Consider the following 19280-nt stretch of genomic DNA (forward strand, 5'->3'; position numbering starts at 1 on the left):
TAGAACATAAATCATTAAAGCGGAATGGAAACCTTAGAATGGCAGAGTTGAAAGGCATCTCAAAGAGCCTTAAGTCCACCTTACTCATCTAGTGATGGGTAAACTGAGGCCCAGACACATTCTGTAATTGTACTCCTCTCCCTTCCTCCTCCTCTCTGCAAAGATCACATACCGAGTAAATATTAGAGATAGGGTAGAATTAGTACTCCTTTCACTGTCACAAGTGGCCTGCATTCACTCCCCAAACAAGGAAAAGTTGGAGAAAGCTTGCCAAGGAAGAATCTTTATACTCAATCCTTTTCACAATCCAAAATGTCTAAAAGCATACACACTACAGGCAAAGCAGCCTGCTTACAAATGGTGCTTAATTTACAGTAAATAACTAACTTAATTAGAAATAATGATCCCCCAGACAGTCTCAACATCTAATTATTCTTTTAAAAATATCTGGCTGGTTGATACACTGCAGAGAGGAGGGGGAAAAACAAACTAGAGATTTTTTTATTCCAATTTTCAATTTATTTCTCTACATTATTAATTAATAATAATTAATATTCAGACACTCACATTTTTACTTACAATTCTAAGCATGAATTCTTTATGAACAATCATATGAACTTTTAAATTTAATTAAGTAATTTGAAAGTAATTAATGTATAAATTCAGAATCGAGGAATAATATAGACTTGGTTATTTATTTTAGAAGTATAGTGCTTGTTATTAAAGATCCTTTTGAGATGCAAAATAACTAGAACATTATAAGTAATCACAAGATGGGGATTTTTTTTTAAAGTGTAGTATTCTCTGGACTTTCAACTGCTGGTTGATTTTTTTTTTTCTTCATCAATTTCAGAATATAAGGTTATACCCCAGATCCCTCAGGTAAAATCAAGCTTCACAAAACCCTTCAAAGCAAAGCCAGCTTACTTATATCAAACTTCTTCATACAGTAGCTCTTCAATTAAATGCCCTCCAAATGGCTAGGAAAACAGTGTCTACATGGGTAATAGATCAAGGGTTATTGCTATGGGTGTCTGACCTGGGCAATTAAATCTCTCAAAACCTAAATCTCCTTTTCTTCAAAAGGTTTATTCAAATAATTGCCTTAGTTTTCTGCATTGCTCTGCCTGTGTTGACAGATTATATATAGACACACTCTTCAGGCATCCGAGCACCTTTAGGAAACTGATGAATTTTGCAAGGTAAGCTTTTAAGCACAAGGGAAAAAAGATATTTAAAAATGCTAAGTTTTGGAGATGGAAATATTTCTAACATACATTATATTCTTTTTTGAATAAACAGGATTATTGAACATAATTTTCTTTTTTCTTTATGATTTAGGAAAATAATTAATGACTGCAAATGTAGAACTATATAGGAGTCACAGTGATGTGCTCAAAGGTCTATTGAAATACAAAAAGCTCCTTGCCCCCAGATTAAATTACCTTAAACTTTTTGAGATGTTGAGTCTATTTCTTGTAGTTTTCCCTTCCTTCACTATCGTTTTTCTTTAAAATTTTTTTTCAGTAAATAAATATGGATTTTCTCATCCTTAGCATGGGAGAGGGAAGAAAAATGAAACTTATCTAACAATATGCATAATACAAGCAAAATAAATTTCCACATTGGTCATGTCCAAAAATGATTTTGTCATTCTGCATCTTCCTGCCAGGAGCTGGATGGCACACATCATTACTGGGCTTCTGGAATTATCATTAGTCTTGATCATTAGCATTGATAAACTTATTCTTAAGGAGCAATAGTATTATTTCACTCATATGTCATCTTTTGTTCAGTCGTTCCCCAACTGGTAGGCACCTCATTAGTTTCTAGTAATTTGCCACTATATAAATAGCTTCTAAAAGTATTTGGACAAGTTAGTCCTTTTCCTGTTTCTTCATTCAGCTTAGAGAATGGATCTAGTAATGGCATTAGGTCAAAGGATTTTTTTTCCTTGTTTTTTTTTGGGGGGGGCATTGCATAAATACAACACAAATTACTTTCCAAAATGGCTTAATTGATTCACAGCTATAAGCAGTGCCCAAGTATACTTTTTTCTTGAAGTCCCTCCAATATTTCATAGCTGCTTTAATTTGCATCTCTATCTGTATTTTTGATAGGATGATAACTTGGGATTTCTTGCTCTGAAAACTGCCTTTTTACATTTTTTTTGACTATTCATCAACTAGAAAATGAAACAGTCTTATAAATTTGGATCAATTCATCATATATCTCAGAATTGATATCTTTATAGAAAAACTTATGGCAGAGATTTTTCTCCAATATTTCCTGTCAAATTTCATCTGAATTTTTTAAAAAAATTATATAGTCATTATTGTTTATTTGTTTCCTCTTTATCCCCCCCTATTACTCATGAATGAATTCTTCCCTTTTCCATATATTTGAAAGGAAATTTCTTCTTTGTTCTTTCCATTTATTAATGATGCAACCTTCTATATTCAAATCATGTATTCATTTGGAGCTAATCTTACACAAGGTGGCTCAACCTTTCTTACTGTTGTATAGCTGTTTTTTTTTTCAATTGATCAATAAACATTTAATAAGAAACTATTATTTGCAAAGGACTATGCTAAGCACTAGAGATACAAAAAGTGGCAAAAAATGAGCAGCCTATAGCCTCGGAAGTTGTTACACACTGGATAAGATGTCACTATATCTTGATGGTCATTTTGAACAGCTCTGGAATATTTCAAGTGATGACCTGAGTTTATATTTACCCTGGTAGAAGACATCCACACAAGGCTGGTCAGAACTGATAATCTTCAAAATTTTAGGATAAGAAGGGAGAATCCTAGTAATGTTTCTGTGGTACTCCATTAGCCTCCTGACTGTTTCTTCCTCAGAGATGCCCAAAGGTATCTTCAGCCGGTTTTGAACTTCAGGCTCTGAAGGCCAGTCAAAAGTTGTGTGATAAACCTCTGGGGGAAAAAAAAGGTAGAGGGAAATCTATTAGAACAAAAGGCCATTGCTCAAAATCACCAAAGAACTGATCATTGAGGACTATATATATATATATATAAATATACCATCTGTCCACACTTTCAGTATTGGACCTAAACTTAAGCTAATATAAAGCTTAGAAATCTTTCACCTATATTTATGTTGTTTGGCTATGATCCAACATTCATTCAATTATTCATTTAATAAATATGGGATGGAGTGAATAAGTTCTTAGTTCAGTTCCCAGGTCTTCTCTTGGGTTTTATTAAATTGAACAAGAATTTAACTTCTTTCTGGTTCAGTATATTTGAAAGGAATGAATAATCACAGATTACAACTGAAGAAAACACAACCTTATTTGAAAGATGGCCAGAAGCCAATGCAACTTCTGAATGAAGACTAGGAGAGACCATCATAAGCAAAACCTAATTAAGAAAGTGTCTATTGATACAAAGCAAAATAAATTGTTGTGATTTTTTTCCCCAAGTCAAATGTAAATGATTTTGTGAATTAGTTATCACTTTGGGTTTTCCATACCATTTCCCCACCTCTCTCAGTCATTGGTTCTTCAGGTAGAGGGAGGGGAAAAACTATTTCCCTTGGCTACTCACAGGTTCCCTCCTTCAAAAGATGGAAGAGGCTCCGACACAATTAGCATTTTCATGTATTCCTGGCTCCACTCTCAAAGGTAGATGGTCAACAATACTCCAAAGACATAAAACCACACCCCTGAAGTCACAACTTCACATCACTAATACATTCCCCAAAATGCCACAGGCTGTTTTAGCAGTTTAAGCATGAGTTTCCTGTTTAAAATATAGTTCTGAGACCAAATGGAAAAGAAGTTCTCATGTTTCTCATAACATATAAAATAAAAATGCTGGAGTGGATAGATGGATGAGGTCCTAGACCAGAGATCAACTTAATCCTGAATAAATGAATGAAACATTTAAGTGCTTACAAAATGTCAGGGATTGTGAGAAGACCAGGAGACATAATTTAAAAGTTAAGACTCTCCCTGTTCTCAAGAGACTTTACACCCTTCAATGGGATTAGGGAGGGCAGGGAGAGGAAAAGAGAGATAAATGGAAATGTTCAGTTGCAGGGTGGATTTAAAGTCCCAGAAGTTCTAAGCCTTCAGCACTAGAATGGATACTAAGACCCAGAGGACTGCAAGGGCAGATAGTAAGGTCTGAAAGTCCTCTATGTTACCAGAAGAATTGTAGTTGATGGCTTTCTGCTCATCAAAGTGAATAGCCATGACCACTGTGCAGGAGAGGATAGGGAACTAGAGGGATCTAGCCCAACACCATTAGAAATGGAGAAAGGACTCAAGGATCTGAGTAAAATGGAGATTGAGTTCCCTCCAAAGGTGGGGAGAACTGAAAGAAAGGTTTGGTGGGAAGGGCATTCATTGGCACTTGTTCCATCAAGCCTTCTGAGATCTACTTGGGTGGAGGAGAGCAAGTTCTCTCTCATCCTCTTCATATAGTTATTAAGAACCTATCCTTCCTAAAGTGACCCTGGACAGGTCTTATCTTCTCTCATCCCCACTTTTCTTCTCTTCAAAATAAAGAAGTTGCACTGGATCAGCATGTTCTAAGTTGGGTTCCATGAGATATGAATAGACATTATGTGACCAAAAAAAAATTTAATACTAGAAATATTACCCTCTACAATTTCAAAGAGTAAATTATGTATACACGAGAAATAGCACATACCACATAATATGAAAATAAGCTTAATTTCCTCTTTCTTAATCTATTATTTCCCTGATTACTTCTCATCCCCAAAGATAATCAACATCCCCAGGTCTCTTCAGATTAGTAACTATGGGTTTTATTAATATGTTTCAACTCCAAAAATTTTCCAAGGTGAATTTCAGCTACTAGTTGTTCCCCTAAACTCAATATTCCATCTCCCAAACTCTATACTCAAGCTCTTTTCTGTGTTTGAAATGTACTTCCTCATCTTCACCTCACAGAATTTCTGTCTTTCTGAAGAGATCAACTCAGATGCCAGTTCCTCTATGAAGCCTTCCCTCATCCCCACAATTGTTCATGTTCTCTTCCTCCTCAACTGTTTTTGTATAATACTTATTTTCTGCAGATGTTAAATTCTCTTAGTAGAATGTAAGCCAGTGGAGAGCAAAGACTGTTTTACTTTGCCTTTATATACCAAAACCATACATAATAGGTACTTAACAAATATGTGTTCTATTGAATTGTCAAATAAGTTTGGGAAGAATTACATTAAACTTGTTTCTCACATTTTATAAGTCTATAGATTTATGTATCTAAGAACAGAACTGGGGCAAAAGGTGAAAAAAAAAAGGTCACCATAACATAGCTAAGATTTCTTTATAAGCCTGATTCTACCATGTTGGTATGATTAGTGTCTAATACACTATTTAAAAAAAATTTTTAGATGAAACCTGTCTGCAGGAGTAAATCAATCAATAAACAATAATTAAACACCTATTATTTTTTTAATTAAAGCTTTTTATTTTCAAAATATATGCATATTTTTCAACATTCACTCTTGCAAAACTTTGTGTTTCAAATTTTTTTTCTCCCTCTCTTACATCCCCTTCCTTAGATGGCAAGTAATTCAATATACATTAAACATGTGCAATTCTTCTATACATATTTCCACAATTATCATGTTGCACGAGAAAAATAGATCAAAATAAAGAAAAGAAAAAGCAAGCAAACAAAAAAAAAGTGAAAATTCCATGCTGTGATCCACATTCAGTTCCCACAGTCCTCTCTCTGGGTGCAGATGGCTCTCTACATCACAAGTCTGTTGGAACTGGCCTGAATCATCTCACTGTTGAAAAGATCCACCATCCATCAGAATTGATCATTGTATAATTTAAGCACCTGTTAGAAGCCAGGCACTGTGCTGTGTGATGGAGATATAAAAAGAGGAAAAAGACAGTGTCCATTCTCAAGAAGCTCTCAATAACATTACCTCCATTGGAAGGATCAACCCGTTTGCCCAGATTTCTCTCAATCAGGACAGTATCCGGAGCAGTCAACACAACTAGAAAGAGAAAGGTAAAAAAAGTAAAAAGAAACAGAAACAGAAATGTAGGTTAAAGATACTTTCCACTTTGTTTCTGTATTGGAGGAATAGGGATGCCATGTGAGCCTGAGACCAAATGCTACTTACCAACATGCCTGGGAGAGATTCCAGAAGTCTGTATCATCAGTGCCTGTTCTCGAGTTTCAGGAATACCATCCAAAATCCAGCCCTACTCAGAAAAATGAAGAAAGGCAGTTTTTGAAATGAGGACAATCTCTACTCTTAATTAAACCTGAAAAGTCATATGGGAATGAACAAAACCCTAAGGCACAGATGTCACTGTAGAACATCAAGAAATTTTCCCCACACACACACACTTCTACCACTACTTTATGCCCCTCATTTTTTTCTCATTTTCTCTTTCATATCTCTCTCTCCATCTTTTCTCCCTTTTCTGCTTTTTCCATGTTCTTTTCTTTCTCACCCTTTTTATTCCCCCAAACTATAGCCTAGATTTATCAGTGGTGACCATAGGTTGATACTCTCCTTCCCTTTCTATCATATAGTGTCATCAAGTTAGAGGGACTTGACTGCTCCTAAATTTACCAAAACACTTTTTCTTTCTCAAGGTAGCTTCTAAATCCTAATCGATTTGAGTTATTAATACTACCTTACATTCCTGGAATTATTGACAACCTTCTGATTTCCTGATTGGTCATATGAGAATGGTCAAACATATACAAAAAAATTGTATTCCATAGAATTATAGGCATTTCCCCATGAAATTTATCTTTATTCTGGAATTAAATAACTTTATTTTTAACTTGTCACCATGAATTACTTTCCATTTCAAGCTGCTCCCTGCCAAGTTGTTCTTGTTATTCTGAAATGTATTTTTAACAGCAGTGGAAAAGTACATGATAGGTAGATGCAGATTACATCATTCTGCCAACAGTGACTTGTGCACAATTATCATTAAAAAAAAACCCACTGAATTTTGAGAACATATAAGACATGTGGACTAGTCATGCATCAAGAATGAGGAATAACAGATGGACAATCTGAACACTACAGCACTGGTTAATTTTTTAACTGAACAGGATTAACCTTGATTTTATTTTTCTCATGCATCATGATAAATATGGAAATTTATTTAGAAGAATTGCACATGTTTAACCTATATTGGATTACTAGTTATCTAAAGGAAAAGGCTGGGGGAAAGGAAGGGAGTAAAATTTGGAGCACAAGGTTTTACAAGAGTGAATACTGAAAACTATCTTTGTGTGTATTTTGAAAATAAAAAGCTATTATTTTAAAAAAAAAGATTCCTTGATATAGTCTATATAGGATTTTTTTTAACCATGACATTTATACATAGTCAAATGATTCTTACATTTTTTCTTCTCAATATGTTTTCTATATGTTTTTTTTTCTGAAAAAGCTTTCATTTTCTTTCCTTTTTTCAAAAGTTTTTTGACTAATATTTCTTCTTGTTGCTTCATGAAGTCATTGGCTTACATTCAGTCCATTCTAATTTTTAAACAGTTTATTGTTTGGACAAAATTTTGTACTTCTTCAGCTAAACTTATTTCTCTTTCCATTTCTTTCTTCCTTAGTTCTCATCTCTTTTCAGTTTTTTCCTCAGTATTTTATTTATTTTTTTAAAATTATCTTTTTTTAAAAAAATTACTTGTTTCATATCTTCCAAGAATTCTGACTAGTTTTTTGTTTTTGTTTTTTTTCCTGAAGAGTCATTCTCTTTTACATTTGTGTCTTGAATATCCCTCTCACTGTTACAGTAGGAACTTTTTGGTTTGTTTGCCTATTTTTCCAGGGTCTTGTTATTTAGAACTGGTGTCTGTGCACTTCTGAAGAGAAGGCTGGTCCTGTTGTGACTTTGTTCTATTTAGTGCTGTGTTATTCCAATACCTCAGGAACAATACCTGGAGATCTATAAGCTTTCAGTGCTCTCAGAGTGGTCTGATCAAGGTTAAAGTCTGATTACTGCCCATCCTGGTCTGAACTCTACAAGTTCCTGGACCTAAGTTTGGGTCTGAGCAAAAGTAAAATGCTCCTGGATTTAGGCCTTTATTAGTCAGTTGGAAAGTTGTATTGGCTCCAAGCAGCCAAACTGTGGACTTCCAAACCACTAACAACACAGCAATTAATACAGAACAATTCAATTTAATTTAACAAACATCTATTGAGCACTTATAGTATGCCAGTCTCTGTATGAAATGATGCAAAGAAAAATTAAAAAAACTATTTTTTTCCCCTTGTAACAAATACTATTTGTAATAGGGGATTGGCTCTTGGGGAGTGGAAGGGGATTGTTAGGGATAACTATAATGGTGGAGGAAACAGAAAACATATATAAAAATTTATTTTAAATGCAATGTTTAAGAAATGTTTAACAAAATAAACAAAAATACAGTGTAGCTTAAAAGAAAAAAGGAAAGCAGCTTCTGTTTTCAAGGAGTTTACCTTATACTAAGGGATGTGCATAAGTAAACAGTTAACTAAGAACTAAAATAATTTGAGGAATGAAAGAAAACCAAGGGGAAAGAGGAAAGGCACATAAGCTGATCCTTGGGGAAAGCTAGGGATTCTGAGAGGTGGAGGTGAGGAGGGAGCATATTCCAGATGTGGTGAAAAGCAAGCCTGCACACAGGGGCACAGAGACAACAGATGGAATGTCGAGTTCAGGAAATAGCAAGTAAGCCAAGTAGGATGTGAAGTGGGAGAAATGAGGGCTAAAAAATCTCTCTTGAAAAATAGTCTGAGCTCATGATGAAAAACTCTATCTGTACCCAGAGAAAGAACTGATGGGAGTTATGAATTCAGATTGAAGCTTACTAGTTTTCATTTATTTTTTTCATATTTTCTCCTCTTTTGGTCAGTGACCACATGATGAATATGGAAATATGTTTTGCATGATTGCACATATATAATCTATATCACATATATAGATGGAAGGAAGAAAACTTGGAACTCAAAAAAATTAATGTTAAAAAATTAGCTTTGCATATAATTGGGAAAAAATAAAATTTATATTAAAGAAAGGAAGAAAATTTTGAAAAACTTTAAAGGCTAAGCTAAGAAGTTTGCATTTTATCAAAGAAACACTAGAAAGCCCCTGAAAATTCTTGAGGAAGGTGACTTGATTAGCCTTGAGCTTTAAGAATTTTGGTAGCTGTATGGGAGAGAGGACTGGAGAAGAGAGAGCCAAAAATCCAATTAAGAATTTCAATAACCTAATCAAGGGCATAAAATAGTGTGGTGGCTATGAGAAAAGGGAAAAGGAAGTAGGTACAAAAGATATAAAGGTGGACAATCCAAGGATTTAGAGTCAGGAAAAGTCTGTAATAACTATACTGTCAAAGTATAATTCATCTTCCAAGGGTCCCCATGACTAGATTCACATTAGACCATGAACTGGTCTATTGCTTTAGGCCTTATTCAAAAGAGTCATATTCTCTTATCTATTATTTCCCCCAATTCAGATTTTGCTATAGAAAAATCTTCAGACATATCTCAAGTTTAGTCTCCACAAATGTGCGTAAAAGAGATAATTATTGGCTTCCAATGATTGTCCTTCAATCTCAAAAAGAGCCATGACATCAGGGAAGAGATGCCATGACTTACAAGTGAACTGTACTTAAGTGAGGCAGGGCTGTGCAGTCACCAGCCTCAGGCTTCCCTCCAGAGCCATCTGGGTCCAGTGGCCAGATACAGATCAGAGAACTGGAAGTGATCCTGGATACAGTGGGAGACCTAGGCCTTTTTAAGCTAAAATTTTAACAAGCCTCAGTCTGATTAAGCAATGCCTACTTAGTGATTAAGGCTAGGTAAGAAATGAGGCAAGAATGGCCTCTTTTACATAGCAAAAAAAAAGATAAAATATAAAAACAACCAAACAAACAAAAAACCAAAATCAGTCTTTGAGGGGAAAACCCTCAAGATTTCTGAACAAAACCAAAACGTTTGCTATTTATACTCACACTAAGCCATCAGAGCCCAAATTATGACCAGATGAGGTTTGGGCTGGGACCTATTGTTGGTCACTCCATGAAAGTATTGACTCCCACACAAGCATTCAAAGTAGCAAATACATATGGGACAAACTTCATTTCATATCTCAGACAATACAGAATATGCAAAAGCATATGTGACTCAAAGGAATCACAGAAAAAAAAAATACTTAAAGAACTCAAAGAAGTAAATCAGAATTTTTCACTTTGGAAGGAATTGAACTTGGGTTACCACTGGGGTAACACTGACATTCTGCAGAATCCCACATTTTTCAATTCAATGCAACACGGTTCCTCCTCTAAGAATTATAGTGTCCTTGCTCCTAGAAGACAGAGAGAGAGAATTCCCTCCTTCCCCCCCCCAACTTATTCTGAAAATAGGCACAAGGGAAAAGGGACAAGAGCCATCCATCACCTATTTACATAGGCTAACATTATATAAGCCAGATTGATAAGGGTCTATCTTCCCAAGAAGCCTTGCCAGCTAATCATCTTGGGGGAAACCTCAGTCGCTGGAGATTAATAAGTAGCTCATGTCCTGTCTTCTCAAAAAAAGTGCCAATGGGCCTGTCCACAATTGCCAAGAAGTGTTCATCAGCTACTCTCTGGATATCTGCACTATAAGCATATCAAATTGATCAAGGAGCTCATTAAATTAACTCCTTTGTTAAAACAAAGTTTTAACTTCTCCCTCCCTCCCTAAAAAACCCCACACCTTTTTTTTTTCCTAAGAGCAATGTAATGCAAAAGAATGACTGACCAAGAGTGAAGAGCTCTGAATTTCCATTCTCACTTTGCCACTTATTTACTGTGACTTAGAGCTTTCTTCAAGCCTCTTGGTTCACTCCTAATCCATATTATGAAGAGACTGGACTAGATGGTCTCGAATATCCCTCTTCCTACCTGTTATCAACTGAAAATTTATGGGAGACATTAAAATCATTGTTCAATAATGCAACATTAAAAGCAGAGGCTTTTTTTAGGTATCTTGTGTCATTTTTTGTAAAATGTGTGGATAACATATACATATATGTGTATATAAATATGTTATATGCATGCATATATATTTATTTATATTATACACACATATACATGGTATGCTGCTTTAATCTAATGGCCAATTAGTTCAAATAGGATCAGTTTTTGTGTACTAAATTGAGCAGATTATTATTTTAACTCTCCATTTTGCAACTGGTAAGACATAATGCTATGAAATGAAAACTAGAAATGAACTGTGAGATTTCATGCAAGATATTCTTTACAAGAGATCTCACTTTAAACCAGACACTTAACAGATCTTGGCAGTTCTAAAGATATATTTGTTGGAGCCACACAAATACAAGAATTCCAAGAAAGGTCAGAGGGTAGATTGATAGGCATGAAGCAACAGTCAAGGTCATGCACAATAAATAACTGTTGATTTACAGAAAGAAATCAACCTTAACCTACCAACAGAGTGAGGGTTAACAGAAAACAAATGTCTTTCTCAATGTGTTATGTGGAGAGGAGAATTTTTCCAATATTAAAATATTTAGGTTGCAGCAGCAATCGAGTAAAGATAAAAACAAGCCAAAGAGATTTGAAAAGCAAAGAACACTGGCAAAAATCAGGCTTGCTTTCATTATTTTCTTAAATTATACAGCAAAACTCAGAGTCACTGAACCCCTCATTTCTAGAGCTAATGAAGCAACAGTGTTAAAAAAAATGTTAACAGCCTTTTGCTCCCTTAAGTCCTTGTTATAGCCAGCTAAGTGTTGGATTGCAGTTCTTAGAAAAAAAATAAACATCTACAAATTTAAGCAATACTACAGGACTAGAGTGGAACACCTTGCTTTTTAAGAAGCATGGTTTTTGATATATCTCCCACTTAAAGATCTTGAATTTGAATCCAAATTTTCTAAAAATTTATCCACTTCCTAATTCATTTTCCTTTTCTTTGAGATATATAAGAAGGGATTGTTTTTTTTTAATAGAACAAATTTGTCATTATGCTTCAAATCACTTTTGGGGAATGAAGGAGGTTGATGTAACATCTTCACTTGGTACCTAAAAAAAGGCCTCCGCTTTTAATATTGCATTACTGAGCAATCATTTTAATCTCTCCCATAAATTTTCAGGTGATAACAGTATGTGGTCCAGAGCTTTTAGAACTATTTCAGGGGAACATATCTCACTGACTTCTTTTGGGGAAAGTGGGACATTCCAATTACATAGGAAAAATGCAGCAAATGAGGAACAACTCCCTAATTAGCCTGGCTTCACTGACGCACCATTCTCCAGGTGCAGGAATGAAATAAAAAAGGATTGGAGCAAACCAGCAGTCAGCCGTTCCCAAGGTCTGCTTTCTCAGACTAGGATGAACGATAAGGTCACCCAGGTGCCAAGAAATGAATTATTCCCTCCAGAACTCCTAGGGGAAAGAGAATGCCAGTCCACGGAATGGCAGCAGTATCAGAAGTCCAGAACTCCGCCGCTGAGGCAGGCTGTTTAGCCAGCCAAGTGAGACATTTTATCACCACGCCTGCCCAAGTCAGCTGGCTTGGATTCCAAAGAGCTAAAGGGAGCCATAAAGCAGATCTCTGTATCAAGGCAGTTTCAATATGGCGACTCTCCAAGACAGAAGCTCTGAGTCTAGCAGGGTAGCTCAGAGAAGATCTTTCTCTTTCAAGTTGCTCTTAATTTTAGGGATTGTATGCAGCTGCCCAGCATCAAAATGGACTTCACTTGCTAGCCTAAAAGAAAGTACTTTAAGCTAGAGAGCAGACAGCTTAATGCCTGCAAATTCCAGCGAAGCAAGAGGTTATAAATCAGGCAAGAGCATCCTATCACTAGCATTCTGGGGCACCAAGCACATGTGGAATAAAAGCTATAGTTAGGTTTATAGGTCTGATTTCCAGGAGTCTCTGGATGCTAAGGTATCAGTCAATTTCTAATTAGAATATATTATCCATCTTCTTGACACTTCAGTGAAATGTCTATTCCACTCCAGAGCTGCAGCTTTGTTCAGAACAGGTTAATTGATATTCTGATGCATTCTCTCACCATACCCCCAGTGGCTCGGTTCTGTTTTATCACACATCAAAAAGGCCTTCTGCTCAGGGCACCCTATGCACCAGCACGGGGCTGGAGGTCTGAGCAGCTGCAAGGAGTACGGTATCACAGGAGGGACAAGCACTGAGCAGATGTCACAGATAAAAAAAAAGACAGTAAAAAGGCAAGAAGACTTGGGAACCAGGCAAGGGGAAACAAGGCCCAGCAGAGCAAGACCTGACTTCAAAACATTCCTATCATGCTTTATGCAAACACGGGTCCTTTCTGCCCTTATGACTATTATTAAAGTGCAATTAGCAACTTCACATGGTAAGATTTTGCTGCTCTATGAATCTTCTTCTATTCTATTGAGTTGCTCTTCATCTCATGTCCCTCCTTTAAAGGTCAGATTGGATGTAGTCCCTCGTGTTTTAAGCTCCTTGAGGGCAGGGGCACACTTTATTTATCTTTCTCTCTCCCCTACAAGTGCCTATCAGTGTATCTTACACATGACTAGGCTCTAAACTACTGGTTAAATGAGTGGGTGAATATTCTCCGCTTCCCCCCTCCCAATATCACCACTTTTCTCAAATGCAATCTACCAGAGATTTTCAATCAAGAGGCAATATGTCTCTTTAGAAATACAAAAATCATATCTGGATCCAGCACTGAGTGCTTCCAGAATCAGATTAAAATGTAATTGGGAAATGGTTATTTCCCAATAATGCAGTATTTTCACTGAAAAAGAAATAATAATTTGTGATTTTGTAAATCAATAGGCGGCCTATAGGAATCTGATTCTATTTGAGATAAACACCACTGCTCTATACTTTGCAATTAAAATAGTCATTTCAGGATACTCAACTGCCATGCAAAATTCTCTTTGACAACTCACCCTAGAAAGAGGATCCTTATTTTGAATTCAGGCCTTTCATTTAAATATTTCACAATGTTTGAAACTAAAATTAGGTATTTATGAAAAAAATACAGAGCTACAGATATTCCAAATATCCAGCAAAAATCAGATAATGTTAAAAATATAAGTCTAACATTATACATACATACATATATATATACACACATTATATATATATAGACATATACTAAAAAAGAACTCATTTAGGTTTTCTGTGCCTAATATATATTCTTTGTACATAATGTACACAGGCATTTTGTACTCTTTCACCAAGATTGTATTAATACTGAGTTAAGTATTGTTTAGAAAAACAGCTCTACCCAAATATCTATATTCTAAAATTTTTAGATGATAATAAAAAGTACAACCTCTTGGCAGGAGGAATAAATAAGTGCTCCTAATTTGAAATTATTAAAGTAAGACTTAAAAATGTGTATTTCAATTATATCTGGAGTGAACCTAACTAGGGTGTCAATCTATAACTATTTTATCAAAAGCATTTCTTCAGGCTACTTTAAGCATTAATATTATGTCAGCTAGTCTCAGCCCATGGATTGGAGAGATCACATCCAATAGTGCAAAACACTTTTTTTTTTTTTTTTTTAATGTGGAAAGCTAAGTCTGTAACTAGGGTCAGAAAGAGCAAATGTCTTATAGGTCTCACATTGCTACTATGCCTGCTGAATTGAAGTGAGTTGGAACCACGTTAAACCATGTTAATGTAGTAATTATATTTTGAGAGTCTTCACTTATTTAACTAAAAGTCATTCACTTAATGAATTTTTTCAATATGTACACTGCAAATCTGGTATAATTCTGTCTTTATTTTACTTAGATTTTTATGAAAACCTTCAGTTAATCTCTTTATTTAATGTCTCTGTTGTTCACTCTGCATCATTTCTGTTCTTTAGATCTCTGTTTCCTCATCCATTAAATGAGCTGGTTGTATTTGATGACTTCTAAGATTTCTTCAAACTCTGATACTCTGTGTTCTATAGTCCAACATCAGTAATTCTGATCTTTAGTAAGCCTACTTCCGTCTGAGGTGAGCTACATAATATAAAAATCAGTTCCGTATGTCAGAGAATTCAGTCTGATATTCACATCATCAATTAAAATATTTCATTTACTGAAAGTATCTCCAAGAATGTCTTTAATTATCGATCTGGTGGTAGATCATTTGGAGGGAGAAGGAAGCTCACCTGGCTTTCCGGTATCTATTACTTGGGTTTCACAGTATTATAACTTTTTCAACAGGATCCATCCTTTTTTCTCTCATCTCAAAGCCAAATCTTCTGCCTAGGCTTTCTTTGTTCCTAACAGTGAAATACAGGGCTAGTCCATGGAAAACTTGTAAAGTTGGGGAAATGTATCTTTAATATACTCTTCCTAACTTCTATCAGTGCCTTCTCTTCCTGCTCTGCTACCCCTGGCATCCCAACATAAGCATCTATCTTGATCTCAGCTGGCTGTCAACTAAACCCTGATAAAGTATTCACTGATTCTGGTTTATGGCATTCCTTCCCATGGGTGCTTGCATTTTAATAGGTGCCTTTGTACCTCAGCAACATTTTCCATTTTCCAATAACACTTCTAAGTCCCAACTACTTTGGTCAAATGTCAGGCAAAATTCTTCCATTCAGACTTCCTAATTTAAAAACACACACACATTCTATACCATAACATTATATCATTTATGTTGAGGGGCAATCTTTTCACATAATAATATGAATTGTTACATTTTAAACTTCATTTATGTCTCCTTGGTATTAAAATAATGTACCAAATAGAATTTATTGAAACATCCTTAACGATATGAACCAACCAATGGTCTCTAAATCTCTAGCCTCACTAGCCACCTCTGTGGTCTAGCAACACCAAAAATAAGGAAATAATGGAGCCATACTCACTGTGCACTAACCCTGTGAGATGAAATGTTCTTCCAAGTCTCCGCTCCTAACATAATGCTTGCAATAAGCTTTCTGTGTACGCACTAAGACCTCCCCGTCTGATCCCCTGCAATCCTAACTACATTTGTATTGGAGGAACACACAACACACAGTCTCAGCAGAGCTGTTGATCAATAAAACCATACTCCTTAGAGGATGCATGTGACATCTATAAACCTGTGAGTGTCAAAACAATGGCAAAAAAATTCAGGATTCCTACTGTCGGTGGGATGAAAACTATGCAATTAATGCTGGTCCAATGACACCATAAGGAAAAATAAAACAAACAGCTGGTGGTACTGCAGTCCAGCATACGACTTCTCAACTCTGTTAACATTTTCAGTATAAAATACTGACTCATGTTATGGGCAAGACAGCATAAATCTGTTACTAAAAAATAAAAACTCTGGAAATCTTCCAACTATGAGCTTAAAGTTTTGGTTCTATGGTTAAAATGACAACACAAAAGGAAGGACATTGAAATTTTCTACATATTACTTCAGGAGGCAGCCTTGGAGTAGTAAAAACTGGATAGGGATATATTCAGGTTTAATCTATATATACTGAAATCAGGATAGCTACTAATACCAAAGGAAGCAATGAGTTCAGGTGTCAAATATAATAATTTAATTTTATCAAGTGCTAAATGTGTGAAATTCCTGTGCATTCAGGGCATGTACATATGTGTGTATTGTGTGTATATACATATGTGTATTTAATATATACTGTATATATAACATATATATTACAAATATATATTGTGTGTATACCTATATAGTATATATCACTGTGCATATGTATTGTCTCTACCAACTTATATTTCAGACAACTTTGTTAATGACTGGTCAGGAGTTTTTCAGGTCCCTAAAATATTTTATCTTCTCAAAATGGAATTCATTAGAACTGACAGATCTATACTTACTTTCTAGCTAGTTTGGTCTGAGTTTGGTCAACTGTGGATATTAATATCTGACAGACTTGGCATAGGGCTATTGTATGAAAAAAAAACAAAAACAACCCAGATTATTAGCCTTAAGGTGCTATGGAAACATCATTATTATCTTGAATCTCAGATATATTTATGATTATGATTACAGTCTTTACCTTTATAAAATAAGGTCCAGGCAAAAATACATTAGGCTATGAGCCCTTTGGTGATATTTTTTCACTTTCAATGAAACAGAGAAATTACCTCACAGCATTATATGTGTGTATATTTTACCTATAATGTGTACATATAATGTACTTTGCTCTTTAGACAACTGTCTCTTATGGTTACTTTTAAGATTGTTATGACCAATGAATGTTCCTACTAGTTTATATTCTGACATATACAATATACAAATGTCTGAAACAGATAAGTGTTCTGTACCCTGTGTGTTCAATGAAACTAAATGATATTTTGCATTAGAGCTCAACCCATTTCTTCCTTTAGCATTACGAGTTGTGTTTTTACCAATGGGCCAAATTCTGATTTCAATTTTTATGTGGTTCAGTGGATAGAGCACTGGATCTGATCTAGCTATATAATCCTGAGCAAGTCACTTCACTCTGTTTGCCTCAGTTTCCTCATTTGTAAAATGAGCTGGAGGAGGAAATGGCAAACCAGCCCTGTCTCTTTGCCAAGAAAACCTCAAACAGGTCTAAAAGTCAGACATGACTGAAATGAGTCAAAACAACAAAGATTGAACACATCCATGTTTACTTCTTGCCTCTTCTGAAAACAGGCCCAAAGGTACGTAGATTCATAGAACCAATTATAACAAACAAACCTAGTCAAAATTTTTTCTTAAGTTCTGTAGGAAGCGTGAACTCACACCACATTTAACAATAACAGCAAGCTCAGGTGGGATATCTGACAAGGAGCCAGAGTGTAGGGAGGGGGAAAAGAAGATTCTTTTTGAACAGGTAGGTGAAATGGGGTGTTTAGAATTCATTAAACAGGAACACAGACTTGAGAGAGCCTTCCTCTGCAGACTGAAGAATGTCTTTCATTTAACAGCACCACAGGAAGACACAAAGATGCAGCACGTATGTTTTTCATTAGAGAAAATGTGATTTCAACTAGGGGGACTCAGAGTACCATGGGGCTTTCCAAAGTGTTTGGCAAAGAAGAAAGAAGAGATACTTGAAGACAGAACCATGATTGAAGATCATATCAGCAGAGAAAGACAGAAGGATAAAGTGACCTCCACAGTTGAACATCAGGGAAACTAATTTCTAACTCAATCACACTAAAGGCCCTTCCCTTAAGGCATAAGTATGTCTTAAAAGGAGTATACGGAGAACTGTGTATGCCCTGCCTTCTTTCATTACACTCAACAAGTTTTTGAACTAGGCCTCACCTCCAAAAGAAAATGAGCTCAGTCCCAAAAGGGAACTCACATGAGTGAGAGAGAAAGAAGAAAGAAGATGGAGGTGGAGGGAGCTGGGGGAAGCAGTTTATGGCTGGTCTTGCAATCTTATTGATTTGTGTGTGTGTGCTCGAAATGCATTTAATCGTCATGCATTTGGTACCTGAGCTGCTCAGACTTCTTTGAGGCACCTGAGGATGAACAACATCAGACACTCAGTCTATAAGGGCTCGGAGATCTAATGGTCTCATTGGTCTGTGAATTCAAGAATTTGCCTTCACAGCTTTCTCCCTTTTGTTTCCTTTCTGCAAACCCCCCTCAGCTGTTGTTCTGCTGCCCGGAGATATAAGGCTTGTCCAGTTTCTTTCGCCTACTGACTGCTCCTCGTTGGCCCTCTGTGGAGAACCATAAAATGCTGCCTTCTCAATGCTATGGAGAGCTATGGCCTTTTGTGGGTGATAAAGCATCAGGCTTCTGACAAGTCTATAACTGTTTGCAAGTCATTGCTTTTGTGTTTTCATAAGTTGAAAAAACACCATTTCCCCGCCCCCCCCCACGTTATACAGATATTGTCAGCTCATGCTAATCTAAGGGAAGGGAACAAACACTTATTAAGCGTTAATTATTAAGTACTGCACTTAGGATTTTACAAATGTTATCTCATTTGACCTTCACAACAATCTTGGGAGGTAGGTGCTATTATAATCCTTATTCATATGTGAGGAAACTGAGGCAGGTTTAAGTCACTTTGCCCAGGGTCACAAAACCAGTGTCTGACTCTTCCCCAGATCCATCATTCTACCTACTTTGCCACCAAGTAGGTTCCAAGACAAATTCAAGGAAAATTCAAACTAGGTTTTTGTCCAAAGACCTAGAACCAAAGAATGTAAAATGTATAAGTATGTAAATATGATCTAGGTGAGTTCATTCTCACAATCAAAAAAGAGTTTTCAAGGAGAAAGCACTATGGTACATTAAAATGAAGTTCTAGGCACAGGTGTGCATCTGTGTC

The 19280-nt window shown here is 35.8% G+C and overlaps 1 protein-coding gene across 8 annotated transcripts in view; it reads right to left on the minus strand.

Moving 5' to 3' along the window:
* The window catches only part of AK8 (adenylate kinase 8), a 151768-nt gene that overhangs the window by 86893 nt on the left and 45595 nt on the right, over positions 1–19280 (minus strand). For all 8 annotated transcript variants that reach the window (XM_074293984.1, XM_074293980.1, XM_074293979.1 and 5 more), the window contains 3 exons: positions 6136–6217; positions 5935–6006; positions 2739–2939 (listed from right to left, as the gene is read on the minus strand). In XM_074293984.1, coding sequence (XP_074150085.1) covers positions 2739–2939; positions 5935–6006; positions 6136–6217 — 355 coding nt within the window. The remainder of the gene's footprint in view (positions 1–2738; positions 2940–5934; positions 6007–6135; positions 6218–19280) is intronic.

The sequence above is a fragment of the Sminthopsis crassicaudata genome, chromosome 2 (assembly GCF_048593235.1).
Source record: "Sminthopsis crassicaudata isolate SCR6 chromosome 2, ASM4859323v1, whole genome shotgun sequence".
NCBI classification, from domain to species: domain Eukaryota; kingdom Metazoa; phylum Chordata; class Mammalia; order Dasyuromorphia; family Dasyuridae; genus Sminthopsis; species Sminthopsis crassicaudata.